This window comes from Aotus nancymaae, unplaced genomic scaffold (genome assembly GCF_030222135.1).
Source record: "Aotus nancymaae isolate 86718 unplaced genomic scaffold, 86718_ANA_hifiasm-v0.15.2.pri h1tg000046l, whole genome shotgun sequence".
Taxonomy (NCBI): Eukaryota; Metazoa; Chordata; class Mammalia; order Primates; family Aotidae; genus Aotus; species Aotus nancymaae.
Genome location: NW_026988460.1, coordinates 27732528 through 27757080, shown reverse-complemented (window position 1 = coordinate 27757080; position 24553 = coordinate 27732528). Strand labels below are relative to the sequence as shown.

Genomic DNA, 24553 nt, shown 5'->3' with positions numbered 1-24553 from the left:
AAAAGTGAATTAGACATTTTTCACAACTCTGTGATTGTGTTTGGCCATTAAATGTTGACCCACTGGCTGCTTATGATTTGAAGGCCATGTGGAGGTTAAGGACATATTCCTGAACCACTAACTCAAGAATTGGACATCAGAGATGTTAAGTATCTAAAATCATAGAAGTGGTAAATAAAATTCCGCTGACACCTAGCCCCTTTCTCACTCCTGGTCAGTGCTCCTTTTCTTGCATAGCCTCACAAAGCACAGGCCCTACATGCTTCCCTCCATCCCCTTTCCTGCAGGGCCACCTCTTGGGTTGAAGGCAATGCATGGCAGTGGGGCGGGCGGCATATTTTCCCTTTTCTTTTTCTTCCAGAAACAAGTTTGGCATGGGACTTGATCAGTCTTCCTCTGTGTCTGGAAGTGTGAAGGTGTGGGTGCAGATGTTGGGATGATTTGTACCTCAGAACCAGAACTGGACACTCATTGTAGGGAAGACCAGCTCCTCACCCCACGATGTTCCTGCTGAGCAGGCATGGCCTAGCCTCAGACTTGCATGCATATTTTTCTGCTATAGATTTTCTCAAATTCTTTAACAAGGGAACAGTAGATTGCATCCTTTAAAACTTTCTTGAGGCTGGGTTCGGTGGCTCATGCCTGTAATCCCAGGACTTTGGGAGGCAGAGGTGGGTGGATCACCTGAGGTCAGGAGTTGAGACAAGTCTAGCCAACATGGTGAAACCTCATCTCTACTAAAAATACAAAAATTAGCTGTGTGTGGTGGTGGGCATCTGCAATCCCAGCTATCTGGGGGACTGAGGCATGAGAATCACTTGAACCCAGGAGGTGGAGGCTTCAGTGAGCTGAGATCACACCACTGCACTCCAGCCCGGGCAGCAGAGTGAGACTCCATCTGAAAAAAAGAGAAAAAGCTTTCTTGAGATGCCAATTTGGTCTTCTGGTGACAGAACCTTGTCCACAGGTAGAGGAAATAATACTTTCAAGTAATCCCCCCCCACCACCAGCTTGGGGGAATCTCAGAAAGGAGAGGAAGGGCATGTGGCCAACTTTAGAGGATTTGTCTGAAACAACAATCTGGCTTCTCCACCCCCCTGCTTTTTTTTTCCCCTCTAGAATCAAATGGAATTTCTTTTCCTGGCATAGATTTCCTAGATAAAAAGAGGTACTACTTAGTCATTTTTGTAGGTTTGTTAATAGTTTCTAAAAGTTTTAAATATACATAATAAGAAAACTCTTCATGACAACCAATAAAGTTTCTTTTCGAGGAATGAGTATTTTCTAGGAAAGATAAGAGTCAGTTATGTTTGGTCTGATTTCTTCAGCCGAATCTTTCCCTCTTCCTCTTATCTTGAAATCTATCTCATAAGGCAATCTGGGGACACTTTAGCAAGCACTCTGGTAACAGATGTGTGTCATCCTCTTCCTGACACATCTCCCAGCCCTGGAGACCCAGCTGTACAATCGCAAGCTGTCCACAGGGCGGTTGGGTAGAAATCATCTCCATGCCGACTCTGGAACTATTTGGTGCACAAGAGGGCAGTATTTGCTTACAGTCTTGGATGGGGATGATCAATGTGTAGGTTCACAGGTCAGCATAGTTAAAATGACCTCTGACTTTTTCAAGACAAAATAAACTGTAGGCCACAGCCATGATGGCTTCCCATAGATGCCTTTAAGTGCCTGACCCCTCCAAAAAAATTGCTGCTTGCTATCTTTTTTTCCTTAAAAAGAAAAATATTGTTTCTTTCAACATTTATTTTTAATTTTTTTTTAATCAATGAAAATATGGTTTGCAGGCTTGTACCTACAATGGCAGAGGTTAAAAAGTGTTGCAAAAGCAAAACAACTGCTTTCTAATTAAAAACCAGATGGGAAGATTTTTGTTTGAAGCAAGGGGTCAAATGTATTTTCTCCCCCTTTCACATCAGTGTAAAGATTATCTGACTTACCTTTTAAAGCATTTGAAGATGTGGGCTTTAGTCATCAACCCTTCTATACTCAGTTTTCTTTTTATGCAAGTTTGCAGTATTAACCAAAGCAAGGACTTTCCAGGAGAAAAAAAGGAGATCTCCCTGCCTCTGGGAGATCTCCTTTTTTTCTTTTGTATAATGATTTGCCTATTTTCAATTCTTCCATGGTGTTTTTCTATAGAAACTTTTAAGCCAGAAAGACACAGCTGGCCCTCTGAATCTGCAGATTCAACCAACTGAGGATTGAAAATATTTGAAAAAAATGGAAACAACAAAAAATAACAATTCAGCAACAAAAAAATGACCTAAGTTTAAAAACACAATACAGTGTAGCAACTATTTATATAGCATTTATATTTTATTAGTTACTATAAGTGATCTGGAGATGATTTAAATATATGGGAAGATATGCATAAGTTATGTGCAAATACTCTGTCATTTTATATCTGAGCATCTTCAGATTTTGGTTCTGCAGGAGTCCTCAAACCAATCCCCCACAGATAACAAAGGACATTGGTTTGCAACTCCTGTCCCACCAGACTCCAGCCTATGTAAGAACTGGAATCTCATATCTTTCTGCTTCCTCTTCCTCAAACCTGGAACTGCTGATTTCAGGTGCCTCCATAACTTTAGCACCCAAGAGAGTTTAACTGAAAACAGCAGTGGTAGCAAGGCCCAGCACATTAAGGACATAATGATGGTCAGGCAGAAGGAACCCATGCATAGGGATAGCCCAGGTCTAGGGAAAATGCCACTTGGTTTCTTTGAGCCTGTCTGTGCACCCAAATGCAGGTGATTATCTCACAGGATGGTTGCATCAAAGATGTCCATAAATAAAGCTTTAGGCACATAGTAGGGAGCAGTTATTATTTTGTTTGTTTATTTTTTGTAGAGCCAACGGCTTGCTGTGTTGCACAGGCTGGTCTCAAACTCCTGAGCTCAAGCGATCCTCCTGACTTGGCTGCCCAAATTCCTGGGATTACAGGGGTGAGCCATTGTGACCGGCTGGGGGCAGTTACTGTGCCAGTGTTGGACATGAGGATGTCCAATCACTGATTCTTGATTGGAGATGAACCAGTTCTTTCCAGATTGTTCGTTTATTTGATTCATTGAGCATGTCCATTGCTTGGCCCCTTGGAGCATCTGCAGCAAAGCAAAATGCAATCTAGATGGGAGGTGCTGTGCTGCCGCCTCTATCCTCTGATAGCAATCGAGGAGAAAAGCTGGGTTCCGAAGCTTAGCCCTATATGAAATCAGATGTCTTCTTTTAATCTTTTGTAATCACAACATAAATCTTCCAAAGGGAATGTGTCTATAAGATAGATGCCATATAAGCTGTGGAATATATTAGTATGTGTGACATCCCTGGGGTCTTCTAATTGATCAGTGGCATTTAATGCAAAATTTGAATCTGACCACACTGAGTGGGGAGAACCCTGGGTGGCCTTCTTGTTTGCTTCCCCGTGAAGCTCCTGTCCTGGCTTTTATTAGAAGGGTCTGGGTAGGAAAAGAAGGGTTTTGAGCTGCAGGCTTTCAAAAGAGGCTCACGCCATGTTTTTCCAGGAACATAGTTTCTAAAAATGCCGGAACCGTCAATTTCCAAAGGAGCCTGGTTTGTGAGTGGGATAAAAAGTTGTTCCTGCATGTGGATTCTGGGTTGTTTTCCATCTTCACTCCCTAAGGCAGGGCTGGCAAGCGGGGAATGGGACAGATGTTTTGTGGTAGTAATTTCCAGTCAGATTCTTGAATGCCTTGTATACTCTGGGTCACCGTCAGCTCATAATGGAGCAAAATTGAGTGAGAATTCCTGCAATGAACAACGTGAACGGCACACCAGAGAGATATGATGATGGAGATAGAGTGCATTCTGCGAGAAAATATTTCCAGTGCTATCTGTAAAATTCAGATTGAATAACCATTCTGAAGTGCTCTCCTTTTAAAAGAGTTTCCTTCCACAAGCATTGCAGGCTGAGTAAATACCAATAATTTTTATTTCCCTTCTCCTTATCAGTCCCCCTACTGAAATGTTCCTGCATAGCCTATCTGGTCTTTTCAAGTGAACATCAAATGATTAGTGTTAGCTTCCAGTTTGAATTATGATCACATTTCAAAACACAAACTGCTTCTTCGCTTTTGTGTTTGGAGGTAATTATCAAATTTTACCAATACTGGGGAAGAGTTGAAAATGGAGGAAATACTGTGGAAAGAATGGTATCCCAAGCGAAAATAGCAGGGAGGGGTTGTGTGTGGCCTTGTGTGTATGATGGCATAGTGCCTCAGGGGGTTGGCCTGCCACGTGGTTGGCCTGCACTCCTCCAGCCCTATCCACATTCTCACAGATAAGTGAGGGGAACGGTGGGGACCCAATTGCTAGGCTATTTCTTAGGGTTGGGCACTATGACAAGGCTGGGAAAGCTATTTCTGCCGCCTGGAGGAGGAAACCTTGCTCCGGCCGCTGCTCTCAGAGGCCCTCCCCTCTGTTTCTTCGGATCCCGCGTGGCTCTCTGGCTGCTATGGCCTGGTAGGAATGCCTTTTGGTGAAAAAGGCCAGTAAAACCCAGGGCCGGTTTCAGGCCTTTGTGGGCCTGAGGTTCCGCACTGCAGCCTGGAAAGCAGACTAACATGAATAGACTGTGCTACCATCTCACAGAAAATACGGTTTAGAATACCTTCCTCAGAGTTGAATCCCAGTGTACTAGTGGCGTTCTCTTGCATTGCAGTAGGCATTTAATTTAACTTTGAGTAATTTCAGTTTTTGCAGTTTTCTTTTTGTATTTTGGAGCCAGTAAAATTTTTTATGTTTGCAAACACTCTGTAAGCTTTGGTGCTTTGCTTATCGTGCCTAATTAATTGTTGCCTCTGGGAAATGCAGAGGAGGTTTCAGACTTTGTCTCAAAGAGCTTCCCGGAGAGTAAAGAAGCTGCAGCACAACAGGCCTGGGTCTGGAGTCAGGAAGATTGAAATTGGAATCTTGGCCCTTCTGCTGGCTTATTGTGTTACTGTGGACGTGTAGCTTTCCTGAGCCTTAATTTCTTCACTTCTTTAAAAAAGGAGAGAAAAGGAATAATACCTACCTTCTGGTTTGCTGTTAGAGTTAGCAGTAGTAACTGTGATACAGTTAGCATCATTCTGGGTGCAAGGTAGATGCCTGGTGAATGGAAGCAGGCCTTACTATAGGGTTAGTGCACTGCAGGCTTGGCACCAGAATGTAGCCACTTCTGAAGTCCTTGGGGCAGTCAAAAGTTGTCTTCCCTCAGCATTGCAGACAGCAGGAAAGAGCACTGCAATTATGCAAGAGCAATGTTTCAAAGAAGGAAATGAAATTCTTGAACTTTTTTAAGTCAAAGAAGAGGAGGGAAAAAAATAGATTTATTGTTTTACTTGGCTATTCAATAGGATGCAGGACAAAGCTGGCTTCTCTCTTGTCTAATGTCATCATCAGCATTCTTTCTTTTTCTCTCCTTCTTCTCTTCCTCCTTCTCCTCCCCCTCTGCTCTACTCCTTCTCCTCCCTTCTCTTCCCACGCCTCCCCCCACCCCTCCTTTCCCTCCTCTTCTTACTAGTACTGCAACAAACTCCCCTTTTCTCCAAGTCAACCCCAGGTCCTAAGCCTGGGATTAAATCTCATGTTCTGGAGATACTCTAATGCAAGGAATTATTTCCTCTTTTGTGGTCTTTGGTCTTTTATTCAGGGTTCCTGTTGCTTTTTAAGGGAGGTGCCAGGTGCTGGCCCTGTGGCTAGTTTTGGCTAGTGAGGAATGCTGTAAAGCGGCTGCGACAACAGCATACAGCAGTCCCACTGCTGTGCAGCCCAGGCAGTGGGTGGTGACAGGGTGGCATTGGACTGAACAAGGTTTGGGAGAAGATGAGCGTAGGTGGAAAAGTGTAGACTGACCTTCTCGGTAAAACTGGTCTGGGATCCTAGGCAACATGAAGGCTGGCAGATAGATGCTGGGGGAGTTCTCTAGGGGAGGCTGATAAAATTTGACAACATCTTACCATTTAATGAGCCCCAGGTACGTGGGCTATGCCAGCCCAACAGAATGCAGGCTTTGGAAAGCCCAAATAAAAAAGACATGGTCCCTGCTGTTGGGAAACTCGTAGTGCTGGGAGAAGCCTGCTGGGCCTCTTTCAGAAGGAGGGAGAACATGGGTTTGTTGTGAACCCCCTAATTAGGCCCGCAGGTAGGCCTCAGGACAGGGACTGGATTTGTACCCTGTCCTTCTGTTAGTGGTTTGTGACATCTGTAGCTGTGCCCAGTTAAGTGGAGTAGTGGGAAGAGCTGAGGCTCAGCATGCTGGTACAGGTTTGAACCACAGTGGTCAGCTTGTGAGGATGCACAGCTCTGAGCCTCAGTTTTCTTATCTTCAAAATGGGGAGCATAAATTTACAAGTGTTTATCCAATGAGATAAGCTAAATGTAATATTTATCTCAGTGTATGGAACCTATACTCTGTAAGTGGTATTAGCTATTGCGATCATAATTTAGTATGATTTAATTTTTAATCTTTATAAGACTTCACATAAAAATAAACCGTTTGTCAGAAATCTCACTTTACTTGTTTTTGGTTGGGAAGGCAAGCTAGATGGATGGTATCTGATGTCATGTGTAATATATGATTTTTGTTTCTGCTTTTAAATTGGTGATCTAGTTAGGGAGAAACTAAATTAACATTGAAGTAATCAGAGTATTGGAGCTTAATTGTGTTGATCGGCTGTAAAATTGTGAGTGCAGTTGGAGTTACGATGAGGAAGGCCACGGTGGGGAAAGACACAACCAGAGGACACACAGCAGAAGAGAAATGTTGGTGGAGTGTCAACAAGCCACATGCTTCGTCTGCCAGGAGAGACCAGTCTGCTGGAAGCACTGGCTTGTTTTGTGTTTGCAAACTGATAGGTACCAATCACTGCTACATGCAAATGTACCCAAAAATATGTGATGACAGGAACTTAACTTCTCTTGAAATAATTTATGTATTAGGATTACAGGAAAAAATGCACAAAACAGCATAAATTGCAAACATGGTATAATTGAAAAAGCTTGAGGTTTACAATCTGAGAAACGGAATTTGAATTCTGGCTTCAACATTTGTTAGCTGTATGATCTTGGATAGATTACTTAACCTCTCTGGGTTTCAACTTTCTTGGTTTGCAAAATCAGAAAGAACTATTTTCAGGATTAGAATATATATATAGTACATGATAAGCTTTTAATAAACATCATTGCTATTGTGACTACTATTTCACTATTGATAATAAAGACTCCTGGCCTTGCATGACACTCCATTGCTAGCTATAAATGTAGCCTTCCCTGAAATGCTGTAGTTTTTTTCTGTAGTTTAAATGAACATACTGGATTACTATTATTAAAATTATTGTTAATTTTGAGATGGAGTCTCACTCTATCACCCAGGCTGGAGTGCAGTAGTGCGATCTCAGCTCACTGCAACCTCCGACTCCCGGGTTCAAGCAATTCTTCTGCCTCAGCCTCCCAAGTAGCTGGGATTAAAGGCCATACTGGATTATTGATTCAATGTTGTGGAGAGGCTTATAAGTGAATGTATATGGCTAAGTTTTGGAAAGCTCTTTTTGTTAATTTCTTATCTTAAAACCAGGATCAAAAAAGCCTTAATAGCTTAGTATTTTTAGGGTCTGAGCCAGGCCTATGTGTCTGCCTAGGGAAAAAAGGGAAACATTCAGAAAGCTTTAGTTTTTTAAAAACTTGTTGGGGGTGTCCTCCTTTCAGTTGGAGAAACAGTGACACCACTCCACCCAACCTCCAGATTTTACTGTTTATTTTTTGTCACACATGTTTCCAAATACATCATATATAAATGATACATTTTAAAGTTTTTAAACTATCAATAAAGCATTAGACCTTTACAGGACTTTTCAAAAGGTCTTGCTGACGTTTAGTTTCCCCAGATTTGTAGGTCTGTGAAATTTCTGGAAGCTTTCTCTGCATCTCTAGCTGAGCCAAAGTGTATCTCTGTTTAGAAATGGTAAAGAACTCCATTTGAGGAGTTCATCAAACTCCAAAGAATCTCCCACGTTCATTCTTTTTGTGTTTTGCTGCAGCATAGACTGCTTAAACCAAGTGAGAAATAGCTGTGAGTTTTTTAAAACTAAGAGATACTCATTTTTGTCAAATTTCTCTTGGAGGAGCAGGCTCAAGTTTGCTTTTATAAATGGGAAAATCGATTTGCAAAAAGATGAAGGCAGAGTACCAGACAGGAGATGACGTGTGGCACATTTAGAATTTGGAGAAATCACTGCCATAAAGAATGAGTAGACAGACATTCTTTATGTAAATGGGTAGGCCATCTGGCTCTCAAAAACGTGCTTGTTGACAAACATGCTAGACCTCAAGGTGAATTTCAGACTTTTGGATTAGTTTATGTGCACGTTGATATATGTGTAGAAACTCACGGCAAAATAATGTACCATAATAAATACAAGTTCAGCAAAGAAAACATAGTTCAGAGTAGAATTGTGTGCTAAAAATGAGTGGACTAAGTACTTTTCAATGCAGGTTTTATTATTTTAGAAGGAGATCTTTTTAATTGCCTTAAAAGACTCTCTTTTGGGAAAATTTGAAATATGAAAGTCATCTTATTTTCATGTAAAATGAAACATTTAAATACCTTTTTCTCATGAAAATTTCTAGCATATAAAGTGAAACTGGAAGTAGTTTTGATAAGTAACTTGTGTTTTGGGGGCTGAGGAAAAGCACTAGAAAATTCAGCTCCCAAAGATAATTCTTTATGAGATGTCACTAGCCTCCAGACAAATTATCATGTGAATATTTTTCTAAACCATAACCAAATTTTGCTACCGTTATGTTTAGACTCAAACTTAGTTTAAAAAAGAAATTTCTAAATGAAACTTCTTAAAGGTCATTTCTTTTGAGGACAGGGAGATCCGTAGAAGTAAGACATAAAACCCAAGGACAAAATAGCACTTTGTTTTTTTCTGTTAAACTGTTTTTTTCTGTTTGCTGTTTGCTGTTTCAAAAATTCATACTGAATCTTTACAATGAAACGTTTGTGAGCCCAGGAGCCCAGAACCCTAAATGAATTCAGATTGACTGTTCTTTTTCTGTACCTACCAAAACCTTTTCACTTTACCACAGACCAGAAACTATTTCTCACTGTTTTCTGACATTAGTCATTTAATCTCCAAATCCCTGTAACTACTATTGTAATTGTTATTCTATTTTAACAGTTATTGTTGTTACTACTATTGAACAAGCTTTGTATGTTTGGTTTGAAAAGATTCAATCAAGTATTTTGATTATGATGATTAGTGCTTGTGTATAGTTAAGTAGTGAAGCAATGCAGAGATTTTATAAATATTTTTAGGGCATTTTTGCTGTGACTGTAGGGAGTAAGATATTTATTTTTACAGGCTAGAAAGATTGCCATGAATTTTAACACTTGGGAATCACAGCTTTAATTCTGATTTGTATACTAAAATAAATAATAATTAGCCCTTGATACTGTTTTAATCTTTTAAATGAATGGGACCTATTTCTGATTCTGATTTTTCTGAAGCAGTCTCTCCATTTCCCCAAGTGCCACTTCCCAAGGTGGACAAAACAAGTTCTGTGCAGGCGAAATGTGAGATGCTGGCTGCATAGGGGAGGAAGGGGGAGAGGAAGCTGTTTGCAAAACTACTTAAAATAAATTTGAAGGGTCAAACATGGAACACAGTTGCAAAAGAGAAAGGAAAAAATGCCTTAGGTCAGTTTAGATAGAATAGCATAGGCATTCACATTGGCTAGAGGGTCAGTTGTGTATTTCTTGCTAATCAGATACAATTGGAGCAGATAATATTTGAGTATCTGAGGCCAGATCTCATTGCCTGTACATCAGGGGAATTAACCTAAAGGGGCATGTTTTAAAAGTTTGATTTGGGGAAACAGATACCATTTAGCAGAGAGATGGTAGGCTGTGTTTACCTCGTTGTCCAAAAGCTGCTCAGACTTAAGTCTTAGCCCTCCAACTTGCAGCTTGTCCCTCAGAGATACAGCTGTGACTTGGGCCTGCAGACAGGCTTGCGTTAGCATTTCATTTAAAAACAATCGGTACTTTTAAATTAAACATGCAAAGTTATCTTGGTGAGGCATTGAATGGGAGGTTGCTGGATTATTGAATTTGGCCCACAATTTAGCCAGTTCAGCAGGGATTTTGGGGTCTGAAGCAATTAATATGCAAGTACATTTGAGTCAGCAAGGTAGGAGATTACTGTCTTATCAGAGTAAAAAAAAAATTATTTTTCCAAGATCCATACTTTTTTGGAGGTAGATAAAAACCCCATTGTTTGAGATTTATGTTTGAGAGTGACCACCTCAAATTGCCAGGTTTTAACCACCAAAAACACAGGAGGGAATAATTGCATTTAAAATCTGTAATCTGTAATTTGCATTATGCTTAGCATGGAGGAGACACCAGTTTCCTTCCTCATGGTTTTTTTTTTTCCTGCCTTTTTGTTCACATGGATTGAGAGTAAACTTAATTTTCTTTCTTGAAAAAATAATTCACTGAACTGCTCAAAACACATGAAGTCGGTTTTTTTTTTTTTTTTTTTTTTTTTTTTTTGTCTCATCATATTGAGTACTTAAGACAAAACTCAGAAGGACTTCAATATATGGCTAACCTCTCATATGTTTTGTGAATCTAGACATGCTCCATCCGAATTGCTTTATGATTTCCTGACCATAATGACCTGGCCAAGGGATAGCTATTCCTTTGACACAGCCTTTTTCTTCTTCTACACAGCCAGCATCCTTACACCTGTTTTCCCACCACCTGGCAGGCAGCATTCAGAGGCATGAGATATATTTTTATTGTGTGGCACCCAGCCTTGTGCACGGTGGTTGTGCAGTCTTGGGGAGAAGAGGTTACTAAACACAATTTTCTTGCCTTTAAAATGGGGAAAGTAAGAATGTAAGACTTTAAAGAGTTGTGAGGATGGTGTGAAACAACAGCTGGAGGGAGCCAAGGGTAGTGAATCACAGATGTGCAGTGCCATTGAGATGCAGCTGCCTCTGCCCATGACTCAGTGCAAGAGATGCCAGGCCCTACATTGATGGGACCAGGCAGGCCAGTGAAAGGAGCAGAGCAGGAGGTCCAGAACCCAGCAGAACCTGCTAGCTAGTGTGCCACTGAAGCCTGGGAATTGCTGCTTTACTCCAAAAGACAGGGATCCTGGTGGTAGAGCAGGAAAGCTTAGTCTTTGAAAATCAGATGTGACTTAAAAATGAATGAAAAAAGGTGATGGGGCTCATGAAGTTGTGAAGTCCTTTATTTCTGTATTTATTGTGGAGATCTTTTTCTTCTGAAAGCTTTGGTTTGACCATCTGCCTAATTTCAGGAGTTTGGAGACCTCTATAATTTGAGAGATCACTCCTGGATAGCAAGTTGCCCTTTTGCCAGGGCCTAATTGTCCCTTAGAAGCATATAGCCTTGGCTGCTTCAGGGGGCACTTCAGGACATGGCATGGGGATTGACCATGTCTTTTGGCAGGTGATGCAGGGACTTAGCCTGGGCGTGAGTGGGTGTATGGCTGGCTCCCTGGGAAAGGGCTGCCACAGTTTCCTAAGGGGCCCCGTCTTTTCCATCCAGTGGAAGGAACAGCCTGTCTATTTCAGATGAAGGATAAAATACTTGGGAGAATAACTTTCATTGTTCCCATTCCCAAATCCTTTTCTGTGTGTGGAGAGCATTCTGAGTTTGTCTGTTTGTTTACTGTCCTCCCATCAAGACCTACAGCCTGTGCCGACATTCTTCTGAGCAGATCACATGTGCTTGGCACACAAGTGGGTATTCTGAACACTTTTTGTGTTTTCAGCCATGGTCCTCATTTCTCAAGGGATACTACCAGCCTCCATCCTGATCCAGATTTAGAAACAAAATAAAACAAAAACAAAAACAAAAACAAAAGAGAAGCCTTGATATAAAATGGAAGTAGAGCTTGGCATCAGCTAGTGGAGATTGTGATAAGGAGTTTTGAAGTGTCTCTCCTTTGAAAGGTCTTTCTTGTTGGAGCACTGCTCCCACAGTATGTCTGATCCTTGTGCATACCCCAGCTGGCTGGTGTGGGGCAGTCATCACACTGAGGCTGGGTTTCTTTAATTTCAGAAATGTCCTGAGGAATAAGAAATGAAACATGAGCAATGCAGAGTTAATGTTATCAAGTCATGTTTGTTTTTGTTTTTCTTTTTTTGCTTGTTTTTTGAGACGGAGTCTCGGTCTGTCGCTCAGGCTGGAGTGCAATGGGATGATCTCAGTTCACTGGAACCTCTGCCTCCTGGATTCAAGCAATTCTCTCGCCTTGGCCTCCTGAGTAGCTGGGATTATAGGCATCCGCCAACATGCCTGGCTAATTTTTGTATTTTTGTAGAGATGGAGTTTTACCATGTTGGCTAGGCTGGTCTTGAACTCCTGACCTCAAGTGATCCGCCCGCCTTGGCCTCCTAAAGTGTTGGGATTACAGGCATGAGCCACTGCGCCCAGCCTGTTTTTTTGTTTTTGTTTTTGTTTTTGTTTTTGGTGGGGGAAGGTACCCAGATTTAGTTTATGGACAACATAATGATAAGTTTTGTGTTTGAGTGCCTATTAAATTACCTTGTTTAATGCCCCCGCAAATCTGGGAGGAGAGTTTTATTTTGGTTTTAGTTTTTTAAATAAATGAAGAAAAGGTGACTCAGACAGGTTTAGCAACTATCCAAAAAACGCTCTGTAGTAAGAAGGTGATCAATTGAGGGTTTTTGAAAAGTAATATATTTTAGATTAGGTTATATATGTACATGGTAGAAAACTTAAATAATGTTAAAGGATATACAGAGAAAAGTAAGTCTTCCTCTGTCTCTGCGTTTCAGTCTCCTTCCACTCCCCCTACTACCAACACACATCATCAGTTTTCATTTGTGTGTGTATTTTGAACATGGATCCATATTAATCTATAATAGTTTCCCCTCATTCTTTGTAATGACAGCATACTGTTCCACTCTCTAAGGATAACTTACGCTGTCTTGAACAACAGTGTCTGGAAGGCCTTGGTTATTCAGCCTTTTATGGTTGTTGTGTGTACATGTCACAGGGTCCATTCCTAGAGACAGTGCCTGCTGGAACCTGGGTGTCCTCACACCCAGACCTGTGCAGTAGAGATTAGTATTGTTGCCCTTGTCTAGAAGGAGCCAGAGGGCTCCCACCAGCCCTGCTGCCAGCAGAGACCTGGTGACCACTGTGGCTTTGGCACTTGGCCTGCTTCCCACCAGCCACAGAGATTGAGGGGGGTGAGGTGGTTGGTCTAGTAGTGGGGGTGGGAGATTGCCAGAGAGAAGGAGCAGGAAGAGGCCTTTCTTTTCAATTTACCCTCTTTTTGTATGCCTATAATCTTGTTCTTTGAAATCCCGCTGATCCAGGCTTGAATTCTAGTTCTACCATTTTACTAGCTGAGCGATCTTAGTCAACTAATTTTACCTTTCTGAACTTCAGCCTTATCATGACTAAAAATGGTGCTCATAATACCTACCTGTTAGACTTGCTTTGAGAAGATAGAATAAATATTACTGCTAGCACTTTGTTGAGCTTTGACTATGTCAGGCACTTCCTAAACCGTTTAATTTGTATTAATCTGATTTAATCCTGATAAACCTCTAATGAGTTAGACACCGTTTCTGTCTTTCTCTTGAAATCGAAAAATGTTAGTGAACATTTGAACCCAACTTGGGCTCCCAAGCCCATCGTCTTGACCACTAGGCTATTCTGCCTCCCATAAATGCAGCCAGAGTTGATTGTGCACACTATATGATTGTCTAATCATTGAATTCTACTTCTAGTGACACTTAAGCTCTTTTCCTGCACGTTTATGTCACAGATCATCATTCTTCCCAAAGAAGGCTTTTGGAGTGTTACTTTTTACAGTGCTTATTAGAAATGTGACCTGGAACAAGATGCATCATTTCTTTGCACCTCAGTTTCCATCTGTAAAACATCGATAGCAATTTATTTTCTCATGGCGTTGTGAGAACTGATGCATGCAGAGCACCTCACATACTACCTGGTGGATAGCAGGTATTCAGTTAATGTGTTGCTTTCTTTTTCTTCCTCTTTTGGCTCATTCAGAGACTACTGGAGAGAGATTTGAAGATTCCTCAAGTGTCTGTAGAATGGCTTGACATAAGTTGCTTTCCATTTTTTGTGTAAGGAGCGATGGTCTGGAGTATTAACTCGGGTGAGTGTGGGCATGTTGTATTTTGTATTCTGCATTCTGAGGTTTAGTGTGACTGTGAAGTTTGCATTCTGAGGTTTAGTGTGACTGTGAAGACATGCTTTCTGCATTGTCTGAGAAGATACAATAGACCACCAGCAGGAACAGCAATACAGACCACTGGGCAGCTTTTTGTAGCCCTGGACCCAGTGTTCATGTTCCAGAGAGATGGTAGGGAAAAAGGGAGAGGCATTGAAGCCAAACAATGTACAGAGTTGATTGGTCTGGCCTTCCAAATACCCTAAGATCCCACCAACTACTTTTAGTGTTTTTTCCTATTTTCTTCCAAGTTAAAAAAAATTGCGATAACATATCCATAATATAAAATTTACCTTTTTAACCATATTTATGTATACAGTTCAGTGGTGTTAAGTACATGCACATTGTAGTGCAACCATCACTGCTATCCATCTCCAGAAATTTTTCATGTTCTCAAACTGAAACTCTGTATCCATTAAACACTTATTCCTCATTTCCCCCTCCCACCAGCTCCTGGCCACCACCATTCTATTCTCTCTGTGAATTGGACTGTTAAGTAGAATCATATAGTGTTTGTCCTTTTGACTGATTTGCTTCACTCAGCATAATGTCCTCAGAGTTCATACATGTTGTAACATGTGTCAGAATTTCCTTTTTTAAAGGCTGAATAATGTTCCTTTGTATATATATTTTCCCAAGTTTTAAAAGTATAGGGTAAGTACCTATCAGTATATTTATTTGTAGCCATCTCTGTAGTTCTGTATTTTGTTTTGGTTTAACATGTGTATTTTTCATGTTATTACTTAATTTTCGTGAATATTGTTAGTGATGATATACTGTTCTGATTCTGTTCAAAATGAAAGACATTTTTTTCCTTCTCTCTTATAGACTGAACTAGCTACATTGCACTCTTTGCCTATTTCTAAAACTGACATTTCCAAGGGACAATTTAGAAATTCTCGATTGTTTTACAAACTCTTCAGGATAAGTTACCAACACTGATTGTATTTTGTACCTTACCCAGACATGATAAAAATACAGGTCTGGCAGGGCATGATGGCTGATGCCTGTAATCTCAGCATTTTGGGTGGTTGAAGCTAGATGATTGTTTGAGCCCAGGAGTTTGAGGCTGCGGTGAGCTATGACTGTGCCACTGCACTCTAGCCTGGGTAAGAGAGCAAGATCCTGAAAGAAAGAAAAAAAAAAAGGAAAAAAATGTAAGTCTACCATACCTTATCCATAAATTTGAAAATTCAACTAGCTCTGTAAACTGAAAGCAGTTTTTTGGAGTTTGGATGCAAAACCCCATCTGAACTGACTGAAGCTTTTATTTTTCCCATTTAGTGTGAATATTTAATGTTTGATTATAGGGAATGGCCCCATCCCTGCTGGGAAGTTATATAATGTATATTTATGTATGTACAGAATTATCTTTTGGGGGGATAATTATTTTAATTTATTCATCATTTTATAATTTAATATTATGAAGCACTTCATATATAGCTTCTCTTTACTAAGCAATAAAACATAGACTTTTTCTGTAACATTAATTTATAATAGAATATTCCTTTGTATGGCAACCGTATCATATTTTTGAGAAACATTTTGTTTTCTTTTTTGAGACAGAGTTTCACTCTTGTCACCCAGGCTGGAATGCAATGGTACGATCTCAGCTCACTGCAACCTCTGCCTCCCAGGTTTAAGTGATTCTCCTATTTCAGCCTCCCAAGTAGCTGGAATTACAGGTGAATGCCACCACGCCCGGCTAATTTTTGTATTTTTAGTAGAGATGGGGTTTCACCATGTTGGCCAGGCTGGTCTGGAACTCCTGACCTTAGGTGATTTGCCTGCCTCTGCCTCCCAGCATGCTGGGATTATAGGCATGAGCCACTGTAATTTTTATAACAGCTTTATTGAGATATAATTCACATACAGTACAGTTTTCCCATTTAAGGTTCAGTTCATTCGTTTTTAGTATATTCACAGAGTTATGCAACCATTGCTGTGATCAATTTTAGAACACTTTCATTACTCCAAAAAGAAACCCCATACCAATAGCAGTCACTTCCTATTTTCCCTTCCGCCTGCCCTAGGCAACCACTAATCTACTTTCTGTTTCTATAGGTTTGCCTATTCTGGACATTTCATATAAATGGAATTATATATATTTTGTGACCTTCCATGTCTGGCTTCTTTCACTTAGTGTAATATTTTCTTTTTTTGAAATAAAGTCTTGCTCTGTTGCTCAGGCTGGAGTGCAGTGGTGTGATCATAGCTCACTGCAGCCTTGAACTCCTGGGCTCAAGCAGTCCTCCTGCCTCAACATCCCAAAGGGCTGGGATTACAGGTGTTAGCCACCATGCCTGGCCAGTGTAATATTTTCTAGATTCACCCATATTGTAGCATCAGTCTCTACTTCATTCCTTTTTAAGGCTGAATGATATTCCACGCAAGGTTTAAACAATTGAAACCTTGAATGTAAATATGAATTTATGTTCACGTTCTGAATTCTGAAACACATTTTAAAAATCCATTCATTAGTTGATAGGCATTTGGATTGCTTTCACTTTTTAATTATTATGAATAATGCTACCATGAGCAGTCATGTACACGTTTTTGTGTAAACGTACATTTTCAGTTTTCCTGGGTATAATTATACTCATGAATTGCTGGGTCATATGATAACTCTATGTTGCCTTTATGAGGAACTGCCAAACTTTTTCGCAGCTGGTATGCCATTTTTCACTCTCACAGCAATGTATGAAGGTTCTGGTTTCTCCACATCCTCACCAACACTTGTTATTGTCTGTCTGTTTGATCATAATCATCCTAGTGGGTGTGAAGTGCTATCTCATTGTGATTTTGATTTGCACTTCCCTGATGGTTAGTGATATTTAGCATCTTTTCATGTGGTCATTAATAGATCTTCTTTGGAGACATTCCTATTCAGCTCTTTGTCCGTTTTAAAATTGACTTGGCTTTTTATTTTTGACTCATAGGAGTTTTTAATATATTCTAGATAGTTCCTTATCAGATATATGATTTGCAAATATTTTCTCCCATTCTGTGGGTTGTCTTCTCACTCTCTTGATGGTATCCTTTGAAGCATAGAAGCTTTTAATTTTTAAAACCTTCCAGTTTCTTTACTTTTGTTGCTTGTGCTTTTGGTGTCATATCTAAGAAATAACTGCTTAAGCCAAGGTTACATAGATTCATACCTATGTTTTCTTCTGAGTTTATAGTTTTAGCTCTTACATTTAAGTCTTTCATCTATTTGGAGTAAGTAGAGGTCCAACTTAATTCTTTAGCTTATGGATATCTGGTTGTCCCAGTTTTTGTTTAAAAAACTATTCTTTCCTCTCTTGATTTGTGTTGGCACTCTTATCGAAAGTCAATTGACTATAAATGTGAATGTCTCTTTCTAGATTCTCAAATTCCATTGATTATAAATCAATGGAATAGCCTTATTCTGAATTTTTTTTTTAAGTCCTGAATTCTGAAACACATTTTCCCCCAGCGGTTTAGGGACTAGGTAATAATAATAGATTGCTACTGAGCCATGAGGAGGGCTGTTTCTCCAGCTTCTCAGATAGCACTGTGCTTACCTTCCCAGCCTATCTTCATATGTGAGCTCCATGGCACACCCTAGGGACAGTGTCTGAGGACAAGGCTGAGGCTCATGCCTGCAGGAGACGTAGAAGCAGGTTTTTAGCCTGATAATGCCATTACGTTTCAAACTTTGAACATTTCAAACCTTGAACACGAATATGAGATGTTGGAGGTCCCAACTGGGAAGGTGTGACTACCCTGCAAGTCTCCCATCTCTGAATACTCTGCTATACAGGAGTGGGTGCCCAGGGACCACATTTGAACCCGGACACCTGACTGCCTCCAGCCCTATTCATATTTAATTGGGCCAGGGATGGATATCTGAGCCAAGATGTACTAAAAAAAATCTCTGAGAATTTGAAACTTAGGAAGGAGAGTCAGGGAAACTAGGAGTTCTGGAAATCAGCATGTTGGTAGAAATAGTGTGCTAGACCAGAGAGAAGGCTGGTCTTTCCCAGCGCTTCTTTGAGGTACCTGGGATCCTTCTTGTACACCTCCTTTTTGCTTACAATTCTTAGCCAGTTGGTTATTTGTAAGAAAAATTAATTCTTCATCAATGAATATGTTCACTTGGTGAAGGGTGGATGTCATTTTTTATTTTTATTTTTATTTTGCAAATGTACATTTAGCACATAGTACATACAGCAGGGCATTCTGAATGTTAGGCACTGAGAACACTTGGCAGATAAAAGGTGGCCCTGCCCCGTGGGACTCACTGTTCAGTGAGTTGGAGGGGAGGGGATAGACTGTAAAACAGATGTTCTGAATATGAAATAGATATATCAAGGACCATACAACACACCAAAGGGGTTCAGGGGTGGGAGTCAGAGAAGGCTTCACAGAGGAAGTGACATTTGTGTGGAGTCCTCATGGATAATTAAAGTCTGCCTGGTAGCAATGACAGATTCAGTTTCAGAAAATGGGCGTTGTCTGCATGGAACCAGAAGCATGAAGGATTTGGCAGGTTTGGACAATCCAGAGAAGGCTTGTGTGATTGGTCACAAGTGTAAGCAGCCAATGGTGAGCTGGTAAAGCAGATTATGAAGGGTTTTGTCTATTGGACCAAAACATTTATACTTTGTTCTGGGGGCAGCAGGCAGCTTTGAAGAGTTTAAGCAGGGTAGTTAAGGTCTGTGGTTTACAGAGTTGACCCTCGCAATGATGGGTTGGAGGGGAGAGGCCAGGAGACCATTTTGGAGGGCAGTGCCAGTGGTTAGGGTGATAAAGGAGGGATGGAAAGGAAGGAAGGCAGAAACCCAAGTTAGGAAATAGACTTGCCAAACTGGGAGGCCAGCTCTAGGTAGAGGGTACAGTGCAGTTTCAAGGAGACAGGGAACATAAGAAGTACTTGGAACAGAATGGGTATGAGGTATGGGTGTGGGATGAGAATGCTGTTGTGATCATGATGAGGCCTGGCAGGCAGGTGGGCTGAGGGGGTGGCAGGCGTGCCAGCAGCCTCAGGGCTTCTTTTTTGTGGGGTAGATGAAAGGGGCTCCATTTGACTTTGTTTTATGCCAATCAGGTGCAGCTTTTGGATTCCTGGCTAGCTGCCATGTTGCCCTCAGGCAAAAGTTTGGCAGCCTTGGTATTGTTGACCCTTTGTACTAGATGGTGAAACTATCTGCCTTGCAGACCAGACCCTGGAATCAGGTATTTGGAATGCATAACTAATGCGTTCCACTCCGGACCATTGGTATTATTATTCCACAGTATCACATCTAATTGACTATTTCTAAATGTCCTTGTATATTTTGACTGTACGAGCAAAGGTTTCCAGCAGCCCTGCTTTGCTGGGGCTGCCTCATCTGCAAAGTTTGTTGGCACCACCCTCCTTTCCCAGGGTTCCTGCTTCCTTTCTGCCCAGGAGCCCTGTGCCTGAGGGGGCATGGTGATCTTACTGGATTCCCCTCCCAGCCTTGCCTACCTGTTGTCCTTCCAGCCCTCCTCACCTGAGAGTTTGGTAGAGGGTCTTTTGTGTGCAAAGGATGGTTCAGCTGCAGACTGCCTTTTGGACAGGTAGAGTTAGGCCCCCAGACACTGATGGAGCCCAGGCTCGGTGCCCAGTGTCTTTACATGAGAGGGCTCCCAGAGTTGGGTACTCCTGCTATAGCAAGACAGGTGCTGCTGTTAGGGGCTGCGCAGATCAACTGACACTGAATCATCTGCTGAACAAGTCCTTCCTTTCTCAATCCATGTACAGTTCCTCTGGCCACATCCAGGAGGAGGCCAGTGCGCACTGGCTCTCTGGATATTGCTCATCTCCCTCCTTGACCAGGGATAAGCGCTTCATGGAAGGCAAAACTCTTTTCATATACTGCATAATGACAGCTTTGATCAACAATGGAAGGCATATATGACAGTGGTCCCATAAGATCATAGTGGGGCCAAAAAATTCCTATAGCCTAGTGCTGTCAAAGCTGTGGTAACATGGTAGAGCAGTGTTACTTATGTGTTTGTGGTGATGCTGGTGTAACCAAACCTACTGTGCTCAGTTTTATAGCATATACAGTTATTACGGTACCTATGATGATAATAAATGACTGGTTTATGTATTTTCTGTACTAGACTTTTTACTATTTTAATGTATACTCCTTCTACTTCTTTTTTTTTTTTTTTTTTTGAGGCAGGGTTTGGCTCTGTCTCCCAGGCTGCAGTACAGTGATGCCATCCCAACTCACTGCAACTTCTGCCTCCTTGGCTCAAGTGATTCTCCCACCTCAGCCTCTTGAGTAGCTAGAACCAAAGGTCCTCCCCACCATGCCCAGCTAATTTTTGTATTTATTTTGTAGAGGTGGGGTTCCCACCATGTTGCCCAGTCTGATCTCGAACTTCTGGGCTCAAATGATCCACCTACCAAGGCATTGCAAAGTGCTGGGATTACAGGTGTGAGCCACTATACCCAGCCTCCTTCTACTTCTAACAACAAAAATTAACTGTAAAACAACCTCAGACAGGTCCTTCAGGAGGTATCCAGAAGAAGGCATTGTCATAACGGGAGGTGACAGTTCCATGCATGTTACTGCCCCTGAAGACCTTCCAGTGGGACAAGATGTAGAGGTGGAAGACAGTGATGTTGATGATCCTGACCCTGTGTAGGCCTAGGTTAATGTGCGTGTTTGTGTTTAGTTTTTAACAAATATATATAATTTTTTTCTTCGAGATGAAGTCTTGCTCTGTTGCCCAGGCTGGAGTGCACTGGCACAATCTTGGCTTGCTGCAACCTCTGCCTCCTGGGTTGAAGCAATTCTCCTGCCTCAGCCGCCCGAGTAGCTGGGATTACAGGTGCCTGCCACCACGCCCAGCTAATTTTTGTATTTTTAGTAGAGACGGGGTTTCGCCATGTTGGCCAAGCTGGTCTTGAACTCCTTACCTCGTGATCCACCAGCCTTGGCCTCCCAAAGTGCTGGGATTACAGGCGTGAGCTACTGCGCCCAGCCAAGAAAATATTTTTGTACAGCTGTACCGTGTGTTTGTGTTTTAAGCTAAGTGTTATTACAAGAGTCAAAAAGTTAAAAAACTTTAAAGTTTATAAAATAAAAAAGTTATAGTGAGCCAAGTTTATTATTAAAGAAAAATGTTTTTATTATTAATTTAGTGTAGTGTAAGTGTCCATTGTTTACAGAGTCTACAATAGTGCAGTGATGCCCAAGGCCTCCATATTCACTCACCACTCACTCACGGACTCACCCGGACGACCTTCCAGTCTTGTAATCTCCATTTATGCTAAGTACTATACAGGGGTACCATTTTTAATCTTTTATGTTGTATTTTTACTGTCCCTTTTCTATGTTTAGATATGTTCAGATACACAAATACCATTGGGTGACAATTGCCTGCAGTATTCAGTACAGTCACTTGGTGTACAGGTTTGTAGTCTAGGATCAATAGGCTACCCCATACAACCTAGGTGTGTGGTAGGCTCTGCCATCTAGGTTCGTGTAACTGTTCTCTCTGATGTTTGCACAAAAATGAAATTGCCTAATGACACATTTCTCAGAATGTATCTTCATCATTAAGCAATGCATGGTTGTATACCAACATAACTTAATATATATATATTTTTAGTTGTTACCTTCTAATATTGCCATGTCATGGTTTCGTTTGTTGCAGTCATATAAAGTTTCCTTTTTGGGCGGGTATTTTTTATTTTTAAATTTATTTATTTTTACAAAATAAAAAAAATATTTTATTGTATAGATGGGTCACATTCTGTTGTGCAGGCTGGAATGTGGTGGCATGATCATTTAGCTCACTGCAACATGGGCTTAAGCAATCCTCCCACCTTAGCCTCTTGAGTAGCTTAGACTTCAGCTCATGTGCCTGGCCTGGGGGTATTTTTTTTTATTATTATGGTAAAAAATATATAACAACTTTACCGTTTTAACCATTTTAAATGTAAAATTCAGTGGCATTAAGTATATTCACATTGCTGTGCAACTGTCACCACTATTATTTCTAACTCTCCATTACCCCAAACTGAAACTCTGTACCCATTAAACACTACCTCCCTATTCTCCCCACCCCCAGCCCCTGGCATCCACCATTCTACTTTTTGTTTATAAATTTGACTACTCTAGGAACCTCATATAAGCAGAATCATACAGGCTTGGTGACTGGCTTATTTGACTAAGCATAATTTTCTCAAGGTTCATCCACGTTGTATAATGGGTCGGAATTTCTTTCCCTTTCAAGGTTAGATAATATTCCAGTATAAAGACCACATTTTGTTTTTCCCTCCATCTGTTAGTGGGCACTTGGGTTGTTTCCACCTTTTGTCTGTTGTAAATAGTACTTTTGTGAATGTTCAAGTATCTGTTTGATTCTTGTTTTCAAGTCCTTTCAGAATTCCTATACCTAGGAGAGGAATTACTGGATAAAGTGGTATCAGTGTTCCTTTAAGGGAAAAAAGTGAGTTTTATAAAATAGAACAGGGCAAAATTAGTTATTTAAAGAAAAATATTAAGTAAAATTGTATGTGGCATTGTGATGGAGTAGGAATGATGGAACTGGCCCTGGAGTGGTGGCTGATGCAGTGATGCAATGTCTAACTAGCCTGGCAGAATTCTGTGTGGCCTTGACTGTGACATCATTCCAAGCCTCAGCCTGTCCATCTGTAAAACAGGGTTGATGTCTCGTTTCTCTCCAGGCTGCCATGTGAACTTGACACAGTTGGGTGTGAGAAGCCTGCTGGTTCTCGGGTTTGCCCCTTTCCTGATTTTTCTCTGTGTGCTCAGAGACTGTGGTAGCTGCAGCAGACCCTGGACCCACTCTTCTGCAGGTTCATTCAAGGCTGTGCCTATGGGGCTCCGAGCTGGGCTCTCGAGCTGCAGCTGGCTGTTTCCTAATCATTTTCTTTCCTCTCACCTTGGCTGTCTGCTGCCGTGACACCTAGAACAGAACCCCAGAAGATCAGGACTCTTCTTAGACTTCACAAACTTATTTTTATAGTGCTTACACTCTTGTGACAATTTTATCTGTAGCTTATCTTTTTCTTCCCCTCTCTTATTTAACTCCTTTGTCTTTTGACTCCTTTCATTCAGCTGATTGATTGATGAACTCTTTCCACAATATTTCTTGGACACCTGTGATGTTAGAAGGAGGAGTGTGTATTTGTTGTGGGAGGAGGTATGGAAAAGATACAGAAGACACTTCCACCCCCAATACTTTTGATCTACTTGGGAAAAGAAAGACATTCTGGAAATTGGTGGGTAGTAGTAATAATGTGTGAAGCATCCTAACAGATATTTTTCTTTCTGGAGGCTATCCAAGCTTCAGGGCAGGGGCGCCTTCTTGCTTTAAACAGGGACTGTATAGCTCTGGTAAAAAAGAGCCTGGATTTTAGAGCCTAGGTTCAAATGTTGGCACTGTCCCTTACCAGCTACATGATCTTAACATGAAAACATAGGAATTCCATCATGCCCCTTCAGGGTTAAATGGGATGGCTTGTATGAATGCTCTGCAGGGTCGCCACACTCAGGGCCCTTGCTGTTAGTAACTGTGCCCTCGTCCCAAGGAGTGGGTCTCCCCAGACCTCACTTCTGCTGTCCTTATGTATCACTGAAGTTCCCCTGTCAGGACTTGGGGGAATCAGGGGATGCTCTAAACCAGTAGGCCCAAACACAGGCCCTATGGTATAGCCACATACCCCAGAAAGAAAGTACCCTCCAGACCAGCCTCCAAGGGAAGCAGGGGAGGTGAGGGCTCAGCTCTGTTTTCTAGCAGGGTGCATCTGAGAGGGTACTGCTCTCTGCAGAGCGGGCTCCTGCAGCTGTGACAGAGCTAACCTACTGGCACTTCAGGGGAGTGGCTGCCCTCTGCCTGTAGCCTGGGTATTGGCAAGGGCCTATTTTTCTGCATTCATTTATTTATCCAGCTATGTAATTTTTTCCCTTCAGATGATCATTTGCCTGGTCATTTGGGTAGTAATAATGATTCTAAAATATTATTTAAAAATGAATTGACTTATTTGCTTTGTACCAGCCACCATACCTACGTGCTTTACAAATGTCACCTTCTGTGATCCTTACCATGATCTTATAAGGACCACATCATCGGTTCCGATTACTGAGCCTCAGAAAGGGAAGTGACTTGCCTAGGGTCACACATTAGTCCGCAGGCCAGGATTTGGACATAGCTTGTACAACTCCAAAGCCATTTCTCTTAGTTGCTCTGCTGCCCCTCTCTTTGCCTTCCTCCCTCCAGAGGAAGAGGGG

General features: G+C 41.4%; 1 protein-coding gene across 2 annotated transcripts in view; it reads left to right on the top strand.

Moving 5' to 3' along the window:
- EEFSEC (eukaryotic elongation factor, selenocysteine-tRNA specific) overlaps nt 1-24553 on the top strand; it is a 270247-nt gene that overhangs the window by 16463 nt on the left and 229231 nt on the right. Inside the window, exon 1 of one of the 2 annotated variants that reach the window (XM_064362160.1) lies at nt 14142-14216. The exons of the other annotated variant lie outside the window; for it this stretch is intronic. Coding sequence (XP_064218230.1) covers nt 14195-14216 — 22 coding nt within the window. The 5' untranslated portion in view covers nt 14142-14194. Of the gene's footprint in view, nt 1-14141; nt 14217-24553 lie in introns of those variants that run through there. 2 annotated transcript variants of the gene reach the window in all.